This window comes from Helianthus annuus, chromosome 5, assembly GCF_002127325.2.
Source record: "Helianthus annuus cultivar XRQ/B chromosome 5, HanXRQr2.0-SUNRISE, whole genome shotgun sequence".
NCBI lineage: Eukaryota > Viridiplantae > Streptophyta > Magnoliopsida > Asterales > Asteraceae > Helianthus > Helianthus annuus.
Genome location: NC_035437.2, coordinates 103170480 through 103195131, shown reverse-complemented (window position 1 = coordinate 103195131; position 24652 = coordinate 103170480). Strand labels below are relative to the sequence as shown.

Below are 24652 nucleotides of genomic sequence, written 5' to 3'. Positions count from 1 at the left end.
AAGTTCAATACAAGTGTTGGACAATATGAAGGGAGGAAGTTATGATAGAAGATCGTATGGCGGCTAACCACGAATGCTTGTAAGTGTAACTATTTTAAATTATAAAAAAAATTGCTATTTTAGCACACTAATATTAATGCGTATTGAAACAGACAACTGCTTTATGTCAATATTTGAGAGAAACTAAACACCCAGCTGCAGAAGACATATTGAGTTGTGAACCAAATAGATTGGAACTTAAATGGAGTACAAGAAATAATTCGAATGATTGTGATATCTTCGCGATGAGACACATGGAATATTTCAAGGGAGAAACAGCGAAAAATTGGAACTGTGGGTTGCGAAAAGAATCACGAGATCAAGAATACGATTTAAATGATTTACGGTTAAAATATTTAGCCAAAATCATACTGTCAGACCTTAACACGAACAAAGAATTTGTGTTGGATGAAGTCCGTCAATTTAAAGCGTTGGATCTAGCTTCGAAAAAAGAACACATGAAAGAAGCATATAAAAGGATAAACAGGAGGGTGACCGAATTCTAATTATTTAGTTAGCAACTTGTTTCGAACTCAGTGACTATGTTATTTTGGTACATTGCATATGGTTTTTTTGTTAGTAAGTATTTCTAAGTTTAGAACAGTACATATGGCTTTTGGGTTTGTCGGAGACAACGACTATATTTTTGAAGTTCTTATGTATTTTAGATGATAGTATGCGTCTTATCAATTTAAACTTTTTTAGTTTTAAACATAGTTCATAATATTGTAGAGTTAGCACTTTTGATTATGTCACACGAGACTGAATTGATGGTGGTGTTGATTTACAATTGATGTATAGGTTTGCACAGTTAGCATTTTTTGGTTGTCACCGGTGCTGATGTATTAAGGTCAACCGGGTACAGTTGGCTTACGGGTTGGGCAGGTTTACCATTACCACCGTTTTTGTCTTTTTTTTTCTAGCGCGTTTCCCAAAAATCGTCTTTATCAGTAGCGCGACAATGGTCAACACTTGAAATGCCATTGCCCCAAAAGAAATACTTTGACTCGTTTTTCTTGAAAACGGGCCGAATAGGGACATTCTTTTACCAACAGGGGTTCATGTTAACCAAATCAAAAGTTAATAGGAAAGTTTACCACATCTTGTTGTGCTATGTCAAAACTAGCACGTTTGATAAGTTATAAACATATGAATTACACCAAATTGTTAATGATATTATAAATCTTAAAGGCCAGTTCAAACAAAATACTACCGAAAAAACGCATATTGTTGTGCTATGTCGAAAACAGCACAATATTTACTTATAGACGTTTGAAACACACCAAAATACTTACTGAAATTAAAAATGTTAACGTCTAGTAAAAAAAAAACAATACGATCTAACAGTTGGTAACAATAGTCATAATTTGGAAAGAAAAGCACTAGACTGAAAAAAACATAAAAACTAAAAATTTTGATCAACTTGCTTCCGGTTTTTTATCACATTTACGCTTGTCGTGCTCGTGAGAACCACATATACCACATGTCCTTTGCTTCCTTGGCTGTTTAGTAGAAACTTGCTCAAAAGTAGACTTAATCCGTTTTTTAAAACCACGCCCCTTAGTTCTAATACCAACCGGAGCTCGAACAGTATCTTTATCAGGTTGCTTAAACCCAAGCAAAGTAGCAATTCTGTCCTTCTTCTGTATAGGTTGAGAAGACCCACAAATCTCATCTAGTTGAGCTATATCGCCTTTAACTTTATCTCTATACAACGCCAGCTTCTCCATGTCCTTTGACAATTTATCAACAATATACTCAGTCCCAATCATAATTTCATGTACAACTTTATTAACACCGTCCACTGTCTGATTAGCTTCGGCGTTCTCCTTAACTGACGTAACAGTCTTCCTTGGGACAGCATCTCTCGTCCATCTTCTCATAACATATTTTTTGGGAAAAGTTTCAACCTTAGACATCTTTAGCACCAAAAAAATGTGCCTACATAGCACACCATATTGTTCATACCTACCACAGCTACATTTTATTTCCATATCATCTTCTCGAAAAAGCACCTGACGAAAAAAAATATAAGAATAAATGAACATAAAATAACTATGGATGCTAGTAAATTTGAAATTTAACTAACTAACCTCACGCAAAACTGAACCTTCAACATCTAAATCCTTAATTGAAAACTTAATAAATTCACCGACTTGTTCAACGTTCATAGAGTGTGATTCTGTAACACCGAGGAGTAACTCATGCTGAAGATCGTTAAATATATTCCTGGTATATATTTCATTAGCTTCTCTCTCAAAATTTAAATCCGTAACCCAATCCGGAGTTGTATTCCTTGTGTCGTGATCATTTTTTCGGTGCTTGTATCGTTGTGACTCAATTGCCGTTTCAAAATGACTGATGAATTCAACAAGGGTATGACTACTGCTTCTAAATTGACCAAAAAAACGATTCTCGCTCTCTGAACGAGATGTTGTTCGCATCAAACCTGACATGTTCTCGTGACGATAATAAGCAGGGATCCAATCATTCCTAATTGCATACATATCGGACAACCATTTGTTTCCAGTCAAATGAAAATCACTCATGATTTCTTTCCACTTTTCCTCAAAGTCCTCCGGCTGAATTGCATCAGTCCAAACAATGTCACAAATGCGTTGTCTAAAAGACTTATCTTTCTTCAACGTCGGCCCAACCTTTAAACCAAAAAATTATGTTAGGAAAATACAACTACATTAACATAGATCGAATTGTATCATCAAATAACAATTAATACCCTGTACACTTATGAATATCATTACCTTTTCGGCAATGTGACATCTGTGCTTGTAATCATTATAAACAGTTCAGTTATCAATGAAATAAAGTTATTTGATCCCTATGTTTGTTTATGTTTGATGTTTTTCACGTTTTGACTTTTACTCAATTTCAAACTCTATAACGCTTTCTGGAGAATTATACGCAAACTGGTGCGAAAACGCAAGCAGTTTAACGCGACAAATACTCCGGAACATCAATTTATGCTTAACATACCTTAAATAACCTTTACATAACTTAGAAATAAGTTTTGGAAGGTTTGGTGTGCCGAAATCAAGTTTATTCGCTTACAGGGACTAAAATCGACAAACTGCGAAAGTATGCCGATTTGAACAGTAACGAACGTTCCGGAACATGATCATAAGTTAAACACACCCTAAATATCCTTTACATAGCTTAGAAATAGGCTTTGAGGGGTTCGGTGTGCTAAAATAAACTTTTGGGTCATTCAGGGACTAAAAGCGTCAAAAAGTGCATAAGTTTGCATTTTCGCGCATAACTTACGTTCTGAATACATCCGGACATCCAAAAATTTATGTAATCATTAAAATATTATGTTTTAGTGATTAGCTTGTTAAAAATCCATTCGTCGCGCAATTTGGACCGTTTTTGCATCCGTTACGACTTTCGTCGTAATTAACCGAACAACGCAATCGTACGGCCAAACGAACCGACATCCGGCATATTTTTGAGCATGTTTTATGTTCCCTATACTTTAACATCCTTTTAGAGCTTAAAAATGGGTTTGACGGGTTTTAGAAGTGCCAAAACACGTCCATACGCGCACAGGGACCAAATCTGCCAAAACTGAAAGTTAGCTGGTCTGCAGGGTCCTTACGGACCGTATGGACATGCTTACGGTCCGTAAGCAACCCCCAGAATAGCAGAAAGTGTTTTCCAGCTAGATCCAGCTTTTACCCACTTGTGCACATGGTTTTGGGGTTCCTATGGGCTGGTTTGTGTGCCCATCAAGGTACCAAATCAGGATTTGACAAATGTACGGCCTAGATCGTGCCCTCTTCTCCAAGAAACAATCCTAACGGTAGTGCTTCACCTATATATACCCCCACTCTTTTCACTCATTTTCCCACACTTGAATTCTGAGTTTGTTCTCTAAGTTGGGGTGTTTTAGCACTTCATACCTGAGAATACTCGGAAGTTCAATCTTGCGGGGACCCTTTGTAAGTTTTCTTTCGCGTTTTTCGTTCGTTTTAGCGTTAAAGTCAAACTGCGTTTGACTTTCTGCATTGACCAGTTTATGGTCAATGCGAAGTTCGTTTGAACTTCATAACGTGAGCGTAATCACGATGGTTATAGTCCCTAGCGACTATACCTACTGATTACCACGTTATCTAGGCTCAGTGACGAGTCGTAGTTTCGGCCAAAATGCGTTTTCTCACGTATTTTGTAACCAAACTACTCTAGGGTATTAAAACCGTTTGTTTTAATACCAAACCTGTTTTCTAACTTTACTAAACATGTTCTAGCATGTTTAGCTCGTCGCTTTTAGATTTGTGCTTGTTTAGGGTCGTAAAGGTAAGCGATCTAATCAATCGCTTATGCTTACGAACCCGACCCATTTGGTCGATCATTAGGATCCGACCAAACATTTTAGGTGACCATAGTTGTGTAGGGAATAACCTTCCGAGGTTATACCTTATGGTCACGACGTTTAAGTAGTTGTATGATAAGTAGTTCTTATGCCTTAGGTAAATTACCAAAATACCCTCTTTGCGCCAAAATTCATTTTAAGCCTATGTAACATAAATTTTGACATCTAAACTGATTTAGCAACAATATTAAGCATGTTAAGGCATAACTTGCTTGTCATAGGACTAGTTAAGCATTCCGAACGCATTTTACGCGAGCGACGCGTTAAAGTAGCATAAGCTACCTAAACGGGTCGTAACGGGTCAAAAGCACTTAGGATAGGTTTCGTTTTAGTACGTAGGCTTTGTTAAACCATGTTACATAAGTTCCCCTACTTATTTGGTTTACGAACCCTCGTACTACCCGATCCTCCGATAGGTCCGTTTATTAATGTAGATACCTATATAGGTGCCATTTGATTCCGTGATCTTCTAGCATTGCTTGGTGGTTATCCTACGACTTCTAAGCAATCTCAAGTGAGTACATAGACCCCTCTTTTACTGTTTTTCAAACATTTTGGGGTGAAACACATGTGCCTACTTGTTACTTTCGTGCTTTTCATGTTTTCATATCTTATGCTTGCTATGTTCTTGAGTACACTATTAGTACATGATTTCATTATGTTTTGCTATGTATGTTTACTTAGCATGCTAGCACATTGATTTACATTACATTGCTTTGCTACATATGTTTACTTGGCATATTAGCACATTGTTTTACATTACATTTTCTGCTATGTATGTTGACTGAGCATACTAGCACATTGATTTACATGACTTTTCTGCGTTGTATGTTTACTTAGCATACTTAGTACATTGTTTTCACATAACTTGTTTACTTTTGGTATGACATTTGGTTTGCATAAACGGTTCTTTACTACATTCATTAACATTAGCTACGCCGCTCGGTAGTAAGTAATGGTACCATAGGACTTGACAAATCCCGTTCCTAACATCCTGGGTTGGTTTGGATGTAAGGAATGACTGAATCCGTGAACATTTTTACTTTGATAACCTTTACTCTAAGGTTATCCTGCTGTCTCAAGGCTTGAATGTAATGCGTTAACTTACCACATAAATGTTTGTATCAATAAAACAAGCTTTTACTTGGCAAAACATAACTTTTTGATTTATTTAAAATACTTTGTTTTGTTCCTTTTTACTTATGGTTAAGTATTCTCATTTTGTTACTTACCATACATAACTTTTGTTTACACTTAACTACATGACTACATTTTGGGTTTTAAACATATGACAATGGTTTAGACAAGAACATTTGATGGTTGGTTTAAACATGGACTTTATACATTGGTGGTTTGTTTAATGACTTAAGTAACGATATGGGTGTAGTATGATACAAGCATGGTGGATGCGTCGCTGGTACTTCCTATATATAAGTGCTTGTATTGTATTACATGTCATAGCGTTATTTAAATCATTTAGTTTGGACTTATACATTTTTTCACAAATAACACATTTTCCCAAGACTTCGTTTTACAAAAACAACTTGTTTTATACAACTTATTTTTACTTGGTTATTCTTTTAACCATACGTTATTCTTCTATTTATACATATCATTTGATTTCATCGCTTTTCAAATGATTTTACAAAACAAAACATTTTACAAGATTCATGACTAACTTTTATTAAACACTTTTCTTAAACTTAAGTCATGAATCCTATTTTCACAAAACCTATGTATCTCACAGGCATTTTTATGCTGACGTACCTATTTTCACATGTGTTTCAGGAGCTAATGCATAGGACGATCGTGACACGCTAGGGTGGACTCGGGCCTTAGTGACATAAAACAGATCTAGACTTAGATTAGCTATGTGATGTACTTTTGTTTTCTTTTTAAGACAATGTAACGTGTTGGTTCTTGTTTCAAACAATGTATTCCACCCTTTGGTTATGAATAAAATATTATTTTAATTACCTTGGTTGTGGAACAATAATTCTGTTACAACACTCCCCGACGTTTCCGCCACGATTTGATGTTTTACGTGGTCGGGGTGTGACAGAAGAGTTGGTATCAGAGCCAATGGTTATAGGGAATTAGGTTATTAGTAATGCTTTGGCCTAGACTATAACCTTTCTAGGACCCCAACACAACTTGTCTTGTGTTTAGATTTTAAAACATGCACTTCACCTATCCTTAGGTGATCACCAAAACAAGAACCCAGTTTTCTAAAACGATTTTTGAAAAACAATCCTCTGTTTTCGAATGATTTATTATATGGTTTTGAACCCTTTTGATTTTTTCAAATTGATTTTGAAATTTTATCATTTGTTTTTGAATGATTTTTTTTGGCCTTGTGCCTTCCAAGTTTTCAAAATCTCGTCAAAGTTTTGGGTTCTAAATAGTGTGAACACGTGCAAACTGGAAGGGTGAATGCCTGTACCCTGGGTTTTCTGTCTAAGGCTAGAGTGTTCGTACAAATCCACATAATCGGACCAGTCACTCTTACCTGGGAACTCTTGGGGTGAGTGTTCACTTATAGGCGAGCATGTCTTCGCTAAGCATTATTTATGGACCCATTTACTTTGATTAGTCACTGTGTGTCATTTGTTTGCTTTGTGATACGGACAAATGACCACCATCCTTGCTTTGTTGATTTTGTTTCATCTCGTTCTTTTCATCTAATCATCTCACTCGTTTCCTCTCGTGTTTTCCTCTTTTTAGCATGCCTCCTAGACGCGAAAATCAGCTACCCAATGCCGAACTGGCAGAAATCATCGCACAGCATATGGCTGCTGCGTTCCCGAATCTTATTGCTCAGTTTAACCAAGCCAACATCAATCAGAATGCTCCTTGTAACTTCAAGAGCTTCAATTCGGCTAAACCACTCAAGTTCAGTGGTACTGAGGGGGCAACTGGGCTCCTTCAATGGTTTGAGAGCATTGAGAATACTTTCCGTCATGTTCAGTGTCCTGATAATCGCAAAGTTGAGTTTGCTTCTAGTGTTTTTCAAAAGAGGGCGTTGACATGGTGGAACGGGGTCATGAGAGATCGTGGTGCTGAAGTTGCTTTAGCACAAACATGGGCTGAGTTGAGGACTCTCATGATGAGTGACTTTTGTCCTCGTCATGAACTGCGAGCATTGGAAAGGGAGTTCGATGATCTGAAACAAGAAAGTGGTGAGCACCGGGCGTATACTGACAGGTACGAGGAGCTGAGTTTATTATGCCCAACAATGGTCACCCCACTCGACAAGGCTATCGAGAGATACATCGATGGTCTACCTGACTCTGTGCAAGACATAGTTACTGGTAGTAAACCTACCACTGTTCGTCAGGCAATCGAACTATCTGCAACGCTGACTGAGTCGCAGATACGAAAGGGTAAGTTGCATAGAAAGGGTGACAAGAAGGATAAGAAGCAGGAGTCTGACAAGAAGGATAGCAAGAAAGGTAAAAGCAAGAAGGGTAGTGATGCGGGTTCTTCGAAGGGTTCAAGGAAGCGGAAGGCTTCCCAGAGCTATGCCGTTACTACTCAGGCTCAAGCTGCTCAAAATCAGCCTGCGCAACCTCTTGCCAAGAAACCATACTTTGGCAATGCACCTCTGTGCAATAAGTGTAACGGACATCATCAGCCACACCACCAGTGCCGTCAATGCACCAACTGCGGAAGACCTGGTCATCTTGCTGCTACATGCCGCATACCTGCCAATCTGAATCGGGCAGCTCAGAACCCGGCTCAACAAGTTGCTCATCCTTTTGCTCAGCAACAAGGTCAAGCAGCACGACCTCACTTCCCACCAGGCTCTTGTTACAACTGTGGGGATCTGACCCACTACCGTAATCAATGTCCAAGATTGGTGAATGCAAACCCGGTTCAAGCTCAGGCTCGTGGACGAGCTTTTAACATGAATGCTGTTGAAGCGCAAGCAGACAACGAGGTGGTGAACGGTACGTTCTTTGTTAATAATCAACCTGCGTCTGTTCTTTTTGATTCAGGGGCCGATAAGAGTTTTGTGTCGTTATCTTTTGAGCCCTTGCTTCGCGTGTCTAGAACGAAACTAGGTAAGCCTTTGACAGTCGAAGTTGCGAATGGTGAACCCATTGTCCTTGATTCTGTTCTTCGCAACTGCCAGTTGAACCTTAACGACCATCTTTTTCCTATTGACCTCACGCCTATGCAACTTGGGAGCTTCGACATTATTGTGGGTATGGATTGGTTAGCCAAGAATCGCGCTGAGGTAGTTTGCTTTGAGAAGATCGTTCGTGTGCCGCTTTCGTCAGGTGAGATACTACAGGTTCGCGGTGAGAAACCTGCTAGTAGCCTCAAGCTTATGTCTTGTTTTCAAGCTCGGAAGTATCTGCGAAAGAACTATGTGGCCTTCTTGGCACATGTTACAGCAGATAAAGACCAAGGTAAGTCTATGCAAGATATTCCTGTTGTTCGGGATAATCCGGAGCTATTTCCTGAAGAGTTACCTGGTCTACCTCCTGCACGCCAAGTCGAGTTCCGTATTGATCTTGTACCTGGTGCAAATCCTATTGCCAGAGCTCCATATCGTCTTGCACCGTCTGAGATGCAAGAGTTGTCTAAGCAGCTTCAGGAGCTTTCTGACAAAGGTTTTATCCGTCCTAGCTTTTCTCCTTGGGGTACTCCCATTCTTTTTGTCAAGAAGAAGGATGGATCCTTCAGAATGTGTATCGATTATCGTGAGATGAATAAGCTTACCATCAAGAATCGATATCCCCTACCTCGCATTAATGATCTCTTTGACCAGTTACAGGGTGCTACTTGCTTTTCGAAGATTGACCTTCGTTCTGGGTATCATCAACTTCGTGTGCATGAAGAGGATATTCCCAAAACAGCATTCCGCACTCGATATGGGCATTATGAGTTCACAGTCATGCCATTTGGTTTGACCAATGCTCCTGCTGTTTTCATGGACTTAATGAATAGGGTCTGCAAGCCTTATTTGGATAAGTTCATCATCGTTTTCATTGATGACATCTTGATTTATTCTGGACGCGAGCTGATCACGAGCGCCATCTTCGTCTTACTCTGGAACTCCTGAAGAAAGAACAACTTTTTGCCAAATTCTCCAAGTGTGAATTTTGGCTTAAGGAAGTTCAATTTTTGGGGCATATTGTCAACGAACAAGGTATTCATGTAGATCCCTCCAAGATCAGTGCGATTAAGGATTGGGATACGCCTACTACTCCTACTGAGGTTCGTTCTTTTCTTGGTCTTGCGGGTTATTACCGCCGCTTCATCGAGAACTTCTCAAAGATTGCAGTTCCTCTAACTGCTCTAACTCAGAAGAACAAACCCTTTGAATGGGGTTTTAAACAAGAGGAAGCATTTCAGACCTTGAAGCAGAAGCTTTGTGATGCACCTATTCTGACTTTGCCTGAGGGCAATGATGATTTTGTTGTTTACTGTGATGCATCGAAATTGGGTCTTGGCTGTGTTCTGATGCAAAGGAACAAAGTCATAGCCTACGCATCAAGGCAATTGAAGGTACATGAGAGAAACTACACCACTCATGATCTTGAGTTGGGTGCAGTTGTCTTCGCTCTCAAAATCTGGAGACACTATTTGTATGGCACAAAATGTGTGGTTTTCACTGACCACAAAAGTCTCCAGCATATCTTCAACCAGAAAGAACTCAACATGAGGCAAAGACGTTGGGTCGAACTCCTAAACGACTATGATTGCGAAATTCGCTACCATCCTGGTAAAGCGAATGTTGTGGCTGACGCATTAAGTCGTAAGGAACGTACTGTGCTTCATTGTGTTCGTGTTCAATCTGCTATTCAAGCTCGATCTGATATCCAAGCACGCATTACTCAGGCTCAACAGGCTTGTGTTTCACAAGACTTGATGGGTAAGGAATTACCCTATCACATTAAGCCTGATCTTGTGCTGAAGGAAGATGGATCGTATTATTTCATGGACCGTTTGTGGGTCCCAAGCCAAGATGATCTTCGCACTTTGCTTATGGATGAGGCCCATAAGTCTCGTTATTCTATTCATCCTGGCTCAGATAAAATGTATAAGGATCTTCGTACTCAGTATTGGTGGCCTGGTATGAAGAAAGACATTGCCTTGTACGTTTCAAAATGCCTTACGTGTCTCAAGGTTAAGGCTGAACACCAACATCCTTATGGTCTTTTGGAGCAACCTGAGATCCCAATTTGGAAATGGGAAAACATTGCTATGGATCTCATTACTAAACTTCCGCGCACTAAGAAAGGTCATGATGCCATTTGGGTAGTTGTTGATTGTCTTACAAAGTCAGCGCATTTCCTGCCGATCCGTGAGAATCTATCTGCAGAAGATCTGGCCAAAATCTACGTGGATGAAATTGTATCTCGACATGGTGTTCCTTTGAACATCATTTCTGATAGGGATGCTCGCTTCTCTTCTCGATTTTGGAGAACCATGCAATCTGCTATGGGGACCAAACTCAATCTGAGCACAGCATATCATCCACAAACAGATGGCCAAACTGAAAGAACAATCCAGACTTTGGAGGATATGCTTAGAGCTTGTGTGATCAATTTTGGTGGTAGTTGGGATTCACATCTTCCATTGATTGAATTCTCCTACAACAATAGTTATCACTCTAGTATCAACATGGCTCCTTTCGAGGCTCTCTATGGTCGAAAATGTCGTTCACCAGTCTGCTGGAATGAGATCGGTGAGGCTCAGCTTACTGGACCTGACCTCATTCTAAAGACAACTGACAAGGTTAAGAAAGTTCGTGATAACTTACAGGCACCTCGAAGCCGTCAAAAGAGTTACACGGACCAACGACGCAAGCCCTTAGAATTCCAAGTCGGTGATCGTGTATTACTTAAGGTCTCACCTTGGAAAGGTGTGATCAGATTTGGAAAGACAAGAAAACTTGCACCTAGATACGTTGGACCATTCAAGATCGTCGAAAGAATCGGTAAGGTAGCCTACAGACTTGCATTACCTCCCGAACTTGGAAATGTTCATCCAACTTTCCACGTATCCAATCTCAAAAAGGGTTTAGCTGATGAGAACCTCCACATACCACTTGACGAAATTCGTGTTGATAAAACACTACATTTTGTTGAGAAACCTGTGGAAATTATGGATCGTGAAGTCAAATGGCTTAAACGCAAGCGCATTCCTTTGGTTAAAGTTCGCCGGGAATCTAAACGTGGACCTGAGTTTACTTGGGAACGTGAAGATCAAATGAAGGCGAAGTATCCACATCTATTCTCACGAGTTTCCTCTAAACAAATTTCGGGACGAAATTTCCACAAGTAGGGGAGACTGTGACATCTGTGCTTGTAATCATTGTAAACAGTTCAGTTATCAATGAAATAAAGTTATTTGATCCCTATGTTTGTTTATGTTTGATGTTTTTCACGTTTTGACTTTTACTCGATTTCAAACTCTATAACGCTTTCTAGAGAATTATACGCAAACTGGTGCGAAAACGCAAGCAGTTTAACGCGACAAATACTCCGGAACATCAATTTATGCTTAACATACCTTAAATAACCTTTACATAACTTAGAAATAAGTTTTGGAAGGTTTGGTGTGCCGAAATCAAGTTTATTCGCTTACAGGGACTAAAATCGACAAACTGCGAAAGTAAGCCGATTTGAACAGTAACGAACGTTCCGGAACATGATCATAAGTTAAACACACCCTAAATATCCTTTACATAGTTTAGAAATAGGCTTTGAGGGGTTCAGTGTGCTAAAATAAACTTTTGGGTCATTCAGGGACTAATAGCGTCAAAAAGTACATAAGTTTGCATTTTCGCGCATAACTTACGTTCTGAATACATCCGGACATCCAAAAATTTATGTAATCATTAAAATATTATGTTTTAGTGATTAGCTTGTTAAAAATCCATTCGTCGCGCAATTTGGACCGTTTTTGCATCCGTTACGACTTTCGTCGTAATTAACCGAACAACGCAATCGTACGGCCAAACGAACCGACATCCGGCATATTTTTGAGCATGTTTTATGTTCCCTATACTTTAACATCCTTTTAGAGCTTAAAATGGGTTAGACGGGTTTTAGAAGTGCCAAAACACGTCCATACGCGCACAGGGACCAAATCTGCCAAAACTGAAAGTTAGCTGGTCTGCAGGGTCCTTACGGACCGTATGGACATGCTTACGGTCCATAAGCAACCCCCAGAACAGCAGAAAGTGTTTTCCAGCTAGATCCAGCTTTTACCCACTTGTGCACATGGTTTTGGGGTTCCTATGGGCTGGTTTGTGTGCCCATCAAGGTACCAAATCAGGATTTGACAAATGTACGGCCTAGATCGTGCCCTCTTCTCCAAGAAACGATCCTAACGGTAGTGCTTCACCTATATATACCCCCACTCTTTTCACCCATTTTCCCACACTTGAATTCTGAGTTTGTTCTCTAAGTTGGGGTGTTTTAGCACTTCATACCTGAGAATACTCGGAAGTTCAATCTTGCGGGGACCCTTTGTAAGTTTTCTTTCGCGTTTTTCGTTCGTTTTAGCGTTAAAGTCAAACTGCGTTTGACTTTCTGCATTGACCAGTTTATGGTCAATGCGAAGTTCGTTTGAACTTCATAACGTGAGCGTAATCACGATGGTTATAGTCCCTAGCGACTATACCTACTGATTACCACGTTATCTAGGCTCAGTGACGAGTCGTAGGTTCGGCCAAAAATGCGTTTTCTCACGTATTTTGTAACCAAACTACTCTAGGGTATTAAAACCGTTTGTTTTAATACCAAACCTGTTTTCTAACTTTACTAAACATGTTCTAGCATGTTTAGCTCGTCGCTTTTAGATTTGTGCTTGTTTAGGGTCGTAAAGGTAAGCGATCTAATCAATCGCTTATGCTTACGAACCCGACCCATTTGGTCGATCATTAGGATCCGACCAAACATTTTAGGTGACCATAGTTGTGTAGGGAATAACCTTCCGAGGTTATACCTTATGGTCACGACGTTTAAGTAGTTGTATGATAAGTAGTTCTTATGCCTTAGGTAAATTACCAAAATACCCTCTTTGCGCCAAAATTCATTTTAAGCCTATGTAACATAAATTTTGACATCTAAACTGATTTAGCAACAATATTAAGAATGTTAAGGCATAACTTGCTTGTCATAGGACTAGTTAAGCATTCCGAACGCATTTTACGCGAGCGACGCATTAAAGTAGCATAAGCTACCTAAACGGGTCGTAACGGGTCAAAAGCACTTAGGATAGGTTTCGTTTTAGTACGTAGGCTTTGTTAAACCATGTTACATAAGTTCCCCTACTTATTTGGTTTACGAACCCTCGTACTACCCGATCCTCCGATAGGTCCGTTTATTAATGTAGATACCTATATAGGTGCCATTTGATTCCGTGATCTTCTAGCATTGCTTGGTGGTTATCCTACGACTTCTAAGCAATCTCAAGTGAGTACATAGACCCCTCTTTTACTGTTTTTCAAACATTTTGGGGTGAAACACATGTGCCTACTTGTTACTTTCGTGCTTTTCATGTTTTCATATCTTATGCTTGCTATGTTCTTGAGTACACTATTAGTACATGATTTCATTATGTTTTGCTATGTATGTTTACTTAGCATGCTAGCACATTGATTTACATTACATTGCTTTGCTACATATGTTTACTTGGCATATTAGCACATTATTTTACATTACATTTTCTGCTATGTATGTTGACTGAGCATACTAGCACATTGATTTACATGACTTTTCTGCTTTGTATGTTTACTTAGCATACTTAGTACATTGTTTTCACATAACTTGTTTACTTTTGGTATGACATTTGGTTTGCATAAACGGTTCTTTACTACATTCATTAACATTAGCTACGCCGCTCGGTAGTAAGTAATGGTACCATAGGACTTGACAAATCCCGTTCCTAACATCCTGGGTTGGTTTGGATGTAAAGAATGACTGAATCCGTGAACATTTTTACTTTGATAACCTTTACTCTAAGGTTATCCTGGTGTCTCAAGGCTTGAATGTAATGCGTTAATTTACCACATAAATGTTTGTATCAATAAAACAAGCTTTTACTTGGCAAACATAACTTTTTGATTTATTCGAAATACTTTGTTTTGTTCCTTTTTACTTATGGTTAAGTATTCTCATTTTGTTACTTACCATACATAACTTTTGTTTACACTTAACTACATGACTACATTTTGGGTTTTAAACATATGACAATGGTTTAGACAAGAACATTTGATGGTTGGTTTAAACATGGACTTTATACATTGGTGGTTTGTTTAATGACTTAAGTAACGATATGGGTGTAGTATGATACAAGCATGGTGGATGCGTCGCTGGTACTTCCTATATATAAGTGCTTGTATTGTATTACATGTCATAGCGTTATTTAAATCATTTAGTTTGGACTTATACATTTTTTCACAAATAACACATTTTCCCAAGACTTCGTTTTACAAAAACAACTTGTTTTATACAACTTATTTTTACTTGGTTATTCTTTTAACCATACGTTATTCTTCTATTTATACATATCATTTGATTTCATCGCTTTTCAAATGATTTTACAAAACAAAACATTTTACAAGATTCATGACTAACTTTTATTAAACACTTTTCTTAAACTTAAGTCATGAATCCTATTTTCACAAAACCTATGTATCTCACAGGCATTTTTATGGTGACGTACCTATTCTCACATGTGTTTCAGGAGCTAATGCATAGGACGACCGTGACACGCTAGGGTGGACTCGGGCCTTAGTGACATAAAACAGATCTAGACTTAGATTAGCTATGTGATGTACTTTTGTTTTCTTTTTAAGACAATGTAACGTGTTGGTTCTTGTTTCAAACAATGTATTCCACCCTTTGGTTATGAATAAAATATTATTTTAATTACCTTGGTTGTGGAACAATAATTCTGTTACAACACCCCCCGACGTTTCCGCCACGATTTGATGTTTTACGTGGTCGGGGTGTGACAGGCAACCTTTTTCATGATGTGCCACATGCACAGCCGGTGTCGACTCGTAGTAAACACCTCCCGTATCGCCTTTTTCATCGCGGGGTCTTGATCAGTAACAACTACACGTGGTTCCCGTCCATAACATTTTTTAAAAGCCGATAATAACCAATTATATGACTTAGCAGTCTCTGATGCTAACAGAGCAGCACCAAAGGTAATGTTCTTGTGATGATTATCTATGCCGGTGAAAGGGACAAATACCATGTCATATCTGAAAAATGACCAACATTAATAAAGAACATCACTACATAATATAATACAAATAGTCAAGGATATAAAAACATAAAAAAAACCTACTTATTTGAACGAAACGTGGAATCGAATGCGATAACATCCCCAAATTGCATATAATTATGCTTCATTTCTTCGTCAGCCCAAAACAGACCACGAAGCTCACCTTTATCATCATTGAGATACTCACATGAAAAATCAGGTAAATAACGTTTCTTGTCCATCAAACGAGAAACAACCATTTCAGCATCGTGTTTACCAATGTAAGCATTAATATCTCTCTTCAAGTTCTTACAATCAACTGCTGTGGCGCCAACTTCCTCAAAACCACCATAATGAGTTCTCATAATGTTGAATGCTTGAACAGGTCCAATATACAACTTTGACAAGTTCTGAATAAAATCTTCTTGAACAACAGACAAATTTCTAGCAGCACTCAAAAACTGATAATCCCCCTCTTCCACAAGTGTATGATTATGCTCTTCGTAAAAAGAGTAAATCTTGTAGGTCATATCGTCCAATCTCTGAACCTTTATACTTGCAAGACAACCTGTAGGTATAGAAGGCCTTGTACGACATTGTTTACCTTTTACGTTATCCACATCCATATGATTGACTGTGTCAATTTTCTGATATGTTTTCTTCCCCTCCTTAGAACACGTAAAGTACTTCAGTGTAACAATACCTTTAATCATTTTTTGTGTGTTCTTGCGAATTGTAAAACCACCCAACTTGGCATAATTCTCGTAGAACGCATAAGCTTCATCAACTGTCCTAAATCGCATACCAACTTGTGGTCTTTTAGATATATTTACATCCGGAATATAACTAAGTTTACCGGTACGTGGTGATTTCCGGACAATTCCAGATCCATATCTAGCACTTCGCTCTACATATAAAATGTAAAAATTAAATTGGATTAAACATCATAGCACATTTCAAATTGCGGTTCGTATCAGCACATTGCGATTCGTTGCAGCACATTAACATAGCACATGAAACAAAATTTGAAACAAGCATTTGGCGATTCGTATCAGCAAATTAACGTAGCAAAAAGAAAACAAAATTTGAAACGTGCGTTTGGTGATTCGTATCAGCACATTAACATAGCACATGCAAACAAAATATGAAACCAGCGAATTGATTATTCGTAACCCCAGAACTTTGTATTGCTGTAAAAAAACATATAGCACAAAAAACAATGTCGTACAAATTGAGATTCGTATTAGCACATTAATATAGCACAAATGGTTTTGAATTAAAATTAATGAAACCAACCAACAAACACAACAGAAACGGATCTATGAAATTGAACCGGCGGCTATAACAGCACATGAATAAACGTAATTTTTATAACATGCAGATTAAATAACAACCTGGGGTAACTTCCATGGCTGATGATCCTTCCACTGAACTTCCTATGTTTGAATCCATCAAATTTACCTATCAAAACAAGGAGATGAACACCACGCAGATAATGGGAAAGTGAGATGGGAAGTTACGTATTATTCTTTATGTTCGTTGCATGGGTAGATGAAGATTTCTGGAAATTTTCAAATATGATTTGAAATAGTGCATGAATGTAGGGATAATTAAAATTTAGAATTAATTAAATACAAAAAATAGAATGATAAAAGTCTAAAATACCCTTATCTAATTTTTTAAATGAAGGACACATGTCTATTTGTGGTTGGTTCTTATAGTTCTTACCAATGTTAAGGTTTGTATTTGATCCCATCTCGTACCTGTTGTATAGAAAGTAAAAACAAAGTTTATGAAATTTATCTAAAGATAAACCTTTGTAGATATTGATGCTGGAACTAAGTTTTGTTTTCTAATAGCCAATTGTACTTAATGAAATGTGTTTAGATTTTAAAAGTGCAATTGAATGTGATTATACTTGAATTTGTGAGTTTTCATCTAGCAGGTCGGTTTGGATTGAAATAATGAGTTAATGGGTCTAAACTCATTTTTTTGGTTAAAATTTGGTTTAGTTGATGCCAACAGTCTTAATGAAGTTTGGTTAGAAACAAAATTGATTAATTAAATGAATAACGTCATTTAAAGCACGAATATTAATGATGATGGTTGTAAGCTTCTATAAACACTTATTTTCAAAAAAAAGGTACCTTAGCCAATTAACGCAACCACCACCAAATTTTTTTTTACAGGTGAACTTCACAACAGACGGCTAATTCACACCCGCAAGACGTAGGCTCGCCACCACTCATTACCAGGACTATGTTGTCTTAACCGGGCCGACGCCTGGTCGAGAGGGGCGTTACGCTGCCCCCAAGAAAATTTCCAGCCTCCTGCCACATGACAGGAGTTACACCCTCCACAAGAGCCGACCCTTTGGAGTAAATGCACTGTAGTAGAAAACTCGGGTGGGATCAAGAGTCGAACCTGAGTCCTTCCCCATCATTTCCAATGCATCAACCAGTTGGGCTGGAATCATTTGCGCCAATACCACCAATGAAACCCTCAAAAACACCATAGACATTCTTGAATTTTCGATTTTGTTCAAGACTCATCATCACATAAGCCATAATGAGTGTTTAAGTATGCAAATACTTCATTCACAAGTGTTTATAGTCGAGTTGGGACATCGAGTGTAACAACCCTCATAAAATCTCCCATAATCAAAAGTTCAAAAGATTGAACGTGCGTGACATAACCCGACACGAAAAACGAGAAAACAAGATCCAGCATGTCCCCGCGCGTCGTGGGAGACATGTGGTTACCTGCCACGACTCGCGACAGAAGGGTTACACGTGGCAGAGCCACGTGTCGCCACCAAATGCCACGTAGCAGGGCTAGGGTTGTGACCAGGCTGACCTAAGCCCTAGCACCATCCCCCGCGTATCGCGGAGGGCCACCCGAATTCATAAATAAGAAAATTTACACAAGTGTAAGTTTGTCATTTACACATGTGTAAAAAATCTAATAAGAGTGATTTTAAGAATAGAAATGAATTATTTGATGTTGTGATTCTTTTTTAATGTTGTATTTTAATTACAATGAGGTCGGTATTAAAAAAATTTGGTTTTGATTGGTTTTTTCATTTGTTCTTACGGTTCCAGCGATATTTAACGTTCTCAAGATAACCCTCATATAAAAAAAATTGGCTAGACAGGGGTGTTGATCAATGTCCAAGGCTTATAAAATCTGTTGTTAAACTCCAAGCCAACGCCAGATATACACTAAGGGGTTGTTTGTTTAGCTCTTAACAAGACTCTTAATGGTTCAGACCTCTTACTAGTTCAGCTCTTAATGATTCAGACTGTTTGTTTCGCAAGCAGATGTCTGAATGGCTCAAACATTTGCTTCTGAATGATTAAGCATTATATTGAGTCTGAATGGTTAAGACCTCTAATCTGAATTAGTCAGACATTTACCTCTGAATGGTTAAACATTATACTGGCTCTTAATGGTTTAGACCTCTTACTGCTTCAACACCTAATGGTTTAAACCCCACTTAACCATTCAGAAATTGACAAACATCCCCTAACAAAATAACAAATTACAACCCTGAAAACATACACACCTATACTCCACTTATATCCGGTTCCACACTAAAATTTAAAAACCCAGCTCAACACAAATTATTTTTAAAAAATATTCTTGTTAGTTAAAAATCTAAATGGTTATTTATTTATTTATAATACCAATAAATATACAACATACAACATTGTTTTATTTTAACTAAAAAAAACCCTAGTTTGAATTTTTTTTCTCAAGTGAAAAGGATTGAAAAAGAAAAAACAAACATATAGAGGTTGCCAAGAGGAGTCCTGGTGTTTGTGTGAGTAGACTTGGTCCACAATTCCCACTATCATCTAACCCCCAATGGAAGCATAAGTAACATTATGGGATCAAATGCAAGTTAGGCGGTTGTGGGTCATACAGTTTTTGTTCTTCACACAAACACAACCCCCAATTTCACACTTCATTGATCATTCCCCCACATTCAAACCCTAGTGGGTTCTTACTCAAATGCTGCTGATCTTCACTTTGATTTAAGGGGTTTTGACTTTGTTTCTTGATCATGGCTAGGCGACATGGATGGGAACTTCCTGCTCATACTTTTCAGGTTCTAACTTTTTTCTTTAATTCGATCTGCTTTTTGTCTTTCTTTTCCCTAATGTGGGTTGGGTTAAAAGCAAATTATGGGTGTTATTCAGCTTTGAATTTAGATAAATGTATGAGATTTGACTGGTAACTGGTTCATTTACCACACTTTGACCATAAAGATGTGAGCTTTACTGCACATGGGTAGCATTTTGCTCAATGAACTGTTGAGTGTTTAACTATATGAAACATTACAAACACCCTTTGTGTTGTTTTTCCTGCTTTTGTTGTTCCAAGAATGATACTTGCTCTTTATCACTAAATCTTTCAGTTGGTATCTTAAATGCACTAAGGATAAAGTTGGCATTTTGCTAATTAAAATCCACATTAATTGTGCATATCTTAAAGCGCATGTTAATTTCTTTTCTGTTTATGGACAATAGTTTTGGGAAGTTTTGTTGACCCAAGGTTTAGTTGTAATTTTGTGCATATGAGTATGAATATATGTTGTGGTTGATTCTAGTGCTTCTTTGTGTAATGTAGCTTTTTATATGTCCTAGCTTTTGTGGAGTTTTCACTTTCTGTATGATGATTGTTTTTCATGAGTGTAACCTGAAAATATTACTTTAACAGGCTTTTTGTAGGTTCATCATAGTTGTCAAATATTCGGCTCAAACCGAAATTCTTTTTTTTTGTTCTTCTCAATTTTAACATTGGAAAGTATCTCGTTCAACACTCGAAAATGTCCTATCTTTGATGTTGACTATATTTTTTTATGTAATAATCAATTTGTAGGTTGTGGCTATTACCGTATACTTCTTACTGTCGGTTGCCTTCTATACATTTTTCTCGCCGTTTCTTGGAAAGGATATCTATGAACATGTAGCCATCGGTGTCTATTCCTTCTTGGTAAATGACCCTTTTGCCCTTCAACTATTTATCTACATTTTGAGCATGTTTTGTTACTAATATTCATATTATGTTTCAGGCTCTCTGTGTATTCATTCTTTATGTAAGATGCACTGCTATTGATCCCGCTGATCCTGGAATTTTAATTGAACCAGACCGCGCTTCACCTCATAGATCACATCATAGTAAAGAAATTCCTGGTAAGTGATTGAATTTCGTATAATATTCATTGTTAGTTGTTTGTATTGTATTTGATCTCTAATGGGTCAAATCTGTAATAACGAAAATCTAAGATGTGTTTGGATATCAGGAAATGGATCTTCTGTTGGAGAGCCGAGCAAAACAGAATTTCAAAATGGTGGAATATATGATAATAATAGTTCCGGTTGCTGTTCGAAAATTGGAGGATTATTTTGTGGTTGTATCGTTAAAGAGGATTGTAGAAATGATGAAGACGTGCAACAAGGATGGGAGGAAGAAGCTCTATTTTGTACATTGTGCAATGCAGAGGTATTTTTTTAACGTCTTATTCAGTATAACAAACTTCTTATTATTATATAACTCTATATATTTTCTGTTTCTCAAACCATCTTTTGTTTTTTACAAGAGTGAATTTCAAGGATTGTCCTTTATCTATATACCCATTTTCAGGCGCTGTCCTTTATGTTCAAAATTGACGAGTTTTGTCCTTTATGTTTTCATATCATACACGTTTTGTCCTTTAGGCCTAACAAAGTTAGTTTTTTCAGTTAAATTTTGTCATATGCTTTGTACATGAGGGCATTTTTGTCAATTCAAATGTAAGTTCAACGGCAGATTTACAGCTCAAAGCTTCTGCAACCTTTGAATTGACAAAAATGCCCTTATGTGCAAAGTACATGACAAAATTTAACTGAAAAAACTAACTTTGTTAGGCCTAAAGGACAAAACGTGTATGATATGAAAACATAAAGGAGAGAACTCGTCAATTTTGAACATAAAGGACAACGCCTGGAAATGGGGATAAAGATAAAGGACAATCCTTGAAATTCACTCTTTTTACAATTATCAACCTTGTGTTATTTTTGTAAATAATCGTTGAAGTTATTTATCGATATATTATTTTATATCTTGTTTTCCATTTTATTTAGGTGCGAAAGTTTAGCAAACACTGCAGAAGTTGTGATAAATGCGTTGATGGGTTTGATCATCATTGTCGGGTAAGGTTCAAACATGAAGAAAAACAAAAGTGCAAGGTCTATTTTTGAAATTTCAGTCTAATTTATTTCTTACGGTTTATCTTCTTGTGTAGTGGTTGAACAATTGTGTGGGGAGGAAAAATTACTTTACATTTGTGTGCCTGATGGCTGTAAGTCTTGTTTGGGTAAGTTATTGAATAATAACTTTTTGTTTGATATTTGTAAGTGACTAGTTGTATTTTTTCCTTTCCGTAATGGTTTTGTTTAGTTATATTCGTTAAACTATTGTATTTCATGTCAGCTTACTTTTGAATGTGGAGTCGGGATTGCTGTTCTTGTTCGATGTTTTGCTGATAAAAAAGCTACAGAGAATCAGATTGCTGATAGACTTGGAGATGGATTTAGTAGACCACCATTTGCAACGGTCGTGGTATGCATTATTGTTTTTTATCTTCACTCTCATATTTTGTAAAGTTATTCCTTCTTCCAGCACGTTATTTCGTTTTCCATTTTACCCTTCTTGCAGGCGATATGTACGGCTGTTTCTCTTCTGGCCACCATTCCACTTGGAGAACTCTTGTTCTTTCACATAATCCTCATACGGAAGGTCTCTCTCTCTCTCTCTCTACATATATTTGTGTGTGTGTGTGTGGGTGTGGCATTTGATGTGATGGGGCAGCTGTTACGACATTAAACGGTGCCACATCATCCATTTACACTTAAAAATCAGTTAAAATGAGTTTTCTTTGCTAAATTGATAAGAAATTGTTACTTAGGTTTCTTTTTTTGTGCTTAATTAGAAGTTGGTTGCTAAAATCTTGAAAAAAATTAGTTTGTATCCGTTTCAGGCAGCTTGCTCTGTACGCACACATCTTCAGACATAAATTATTAATTTATATATTTTCTTTTATGCAGGGGATTACTACATATGAGTATGTAGTTGCAATGAGGACCCAAAGTGAACCACCAGGCCCATCAATAGATGGGTTGGATCAACAAAGCCTGCAGTCTTCACCCACAAGCTCCGCTGTCACTGCAATGAGCGGTCGAAGTTCGCACGGCCTTGGATTGAGTTTGCAACACAAAGGTGCTTGGTGCACCCCTCCTCGAATCTTCATGGATCAACAGGTATTTATAAATTTTGAATATTGATATGCTCACCTTATTTTATCTAACATTTTTTAATATCATGATATCAGGATGAGGTCATCCCTCATCTAGAGCCCGGGCGGCTACCATCTACAATTGATCCGGATGCAGTCCAACCATCCGACAAGGGTAAAAGGTTACCACAACGCCCCGTGAGAATTAGTGCATGGAAGCTTGCAAAGCTAGATTCAAATGAAGCAATAAAAGCAGGTGCAAAGGCCCGGGCCTCATCCTCTGTTCTTCGCCCATTGGGTTCCAAACACAACCCAAACGATCCTGACCGTTTATCCAGTAGCAACTTGAGCATAATAAGCAGCACAAATAGTACAAATCATTACAAAAGAAGTCGCTCCAAAAACTCGTATCCACCTAGTCGAGCCAGCCGTGAAGATACCGAAACTTGCAATCACAGTGTTAGTAACATGAGTAGCCCGGGCCCAGGCTCGTTACAGGGTAGAGAACATTTTAACCCCATGTACCAACCCTCAGCGAATCAATCTCCAAGGTCGGGAAACAACGAGCCGATAACGGTCCAACAAGTGGCAGTACCGGGACCAAGGAGAAACAACATGGGTGTTGGTGAGAGTACAAGATCTTCCTCTGTGTATTGGGATCAAGAAGCGGGTCGGTTTGTATCCGCTTCGACAAGAAGTGTGGGTGGTGGGTCGTCTTCTCAGGCTTCGGGTACAGACTTGAGTTATACGGGTCAGTCGATATTCTTTGGTGGGCCCCTTGTTGGTGGTGGTCAAAGGGGGTCAACGGGTGTGAGTTATTATCAGCAAGGGAGAGCACAGAGAGGTGGGCAGTTACCTGTGTTTGTTCCAAGTGACCAAAACCAGAATAATCCTAGATTATGATGATGAGACATTAAGACCCTTTTGTTTAATCTGTTTTCTTAATCTTATTTTTAGCAAATTTTGTACTTTTTCTTAAATTATCTTGTGCAGCTGAAGTTTAGATTGTAAGTTTCTTCACCTGACTATATGTTTCGCTTTGTTTCAATTTGAGTTCAATACCATAAAAAAATCAACATACCCTGAGGGTCTGTTTGGTATGGGGTAATGGAATAGATGAGAGAATGGAATGGACGAGGTAATGGAATGGACAACGGAATGAAATGGATCATTCCATTCCATTGTAATGTTTGGTTACTCATATGTGAATATAATGAATCATTACTTTGTACAATTTGATAAACAAAAAAGATGAATTAACGAAACACAATTGTATTAAAAACGATAAAAATATAATTGCCTCAATAATAATAATAATAATAATAATAATAATAATAATAATAATAATAATAACAATAAGGAGGAGGATTATTACACGGATGACAGCTTTTACAACGATGGTTATAAAAGCTCAAGCAAAGACTGATTCCATATCATGTAAACCCTTCATCCTTGAACTTACTTACTTTTGGAGTTCATTACTTCTGGTTTTTCAAGTTACTTATTTGATACATGAACAAAATGCAAGACTTAAAGGAGAATTGAATGAGACACCTCAAGATGTAAGACTTCTGAAACAGCTGGTGTTCAGAGTGACTAGGTCCACCTGACATCATCTCCAGTAAGGCCTTGGGAATCATGAACAGTTTCATCAACAATATTTTATTCATTATCCATTTTAGTTATATTTTGCTTGTTTTGTTTAT

The 24652-nt window shown here is 37.8% G+C and overlaps 2 protein-coding genes across 2 annotated transcripts; one reads left to right on the top strand and one right to left on the bottom strand.

Annotated features, from left to right (window-relative positions):
• Positions 1-1457: 1457 nt before the first annotated feature.
• Positions 1458-18188, bottom strand: LOC110943357 (protein FAR1-RELATED SEQUENCE 5-like). The gene is made up of 5 exons (XM_022185109.1): positions 18092-18188; positions 15752-16574; positions 15470-15665; positions 2133-2696; positions 1458-2054 (listed from the first exon to the last, which is right to left on the bottom strand). The coding sequence occupies exons 1-5, from the start codon at positions 18186-18188 to the stop codon at positions 1458-1460; spliced, it is 2277 nt and encodes a 758-aa protein (XP_022040801.1).
• A 1267-nt stretch (positions 18189-19455) lies between these two features.
• On the top strand, positions 19456-23974 carry LOC110940864 (protein S-acyltransferase 21). The gene is made up of 10 exons (XM_022182433.2): positions 19456-19778; positions 20552-20665; positions 20745-20865; positions 20976-21175; positions 21796-21864; positions 21957-22028; positions 22145-22273; positions 22370-22450; positions 22759-22971; positions 23043-23974. Exons 1-10 carry the CDS (start codon positions 19734-19736, stop codon positions 23847-23849), a joined length of 1851 nt encoding a protein of 616 aa, XP_022038125.1. The 5' UTR covers positions 19456-19733; the 3' UTR covers positions 23850-23974.
• Positions 23975-24652: the final 678 nt, after the last annotated feature.

What these genes read in the sequence shown, in the direction of transcription:
- LOC110943357 (XM_022185109.1), bottom strand. Translation starts at nt 18,188, where the DNA reads ATGTCTATGGTGTTTTTGAGGGTTTCATTGGTGGTATTGGCGCAAATG. An exon ending in TGAAAAAGGCGATACGGGAG is followed by an intron (nt 2,697 to 15,469) that starts GTGTTTACTACG and finishes TTTGGTTTAAAG; the next exon opens with GTTGGGCCGACGTTGAAGAA. An exon ending in AAGGTTCAGTTTTGCGTGAG is followed by an intron (nt 2,055 to 2,132) that starts GTTAGTTAGTTA and finishes TTTTTTCGTCAG; the next exon opens with GTGCTTTTTCGAGAAGATGA.
- LOC110940864 (XM_022182433.2), top strand. Translation starts at nt 19,734, where the DNA reads ATGGCTAGGCGACATGGATGGGAACTTCCTGCTCATACTTTTCAG. An exon ending in TCATAGTAAAGAAATTCCTG is followed by an intron (nt 20,866 to 20,975) that starts GTAAGTGATTGA and finishes TTTGGATATCAG; the next exon opens with GAAATGGATCTTCTGTTGGA. An exon ending in GTACATTGTGCAATGCAGAG is followed by an intron (nt 21,176 to 21,795) that starts GTATTTTTTTAA and finishes CATTTTATTTAG; the next exon opens with GTGCGAAAGTTTAGCAAACA.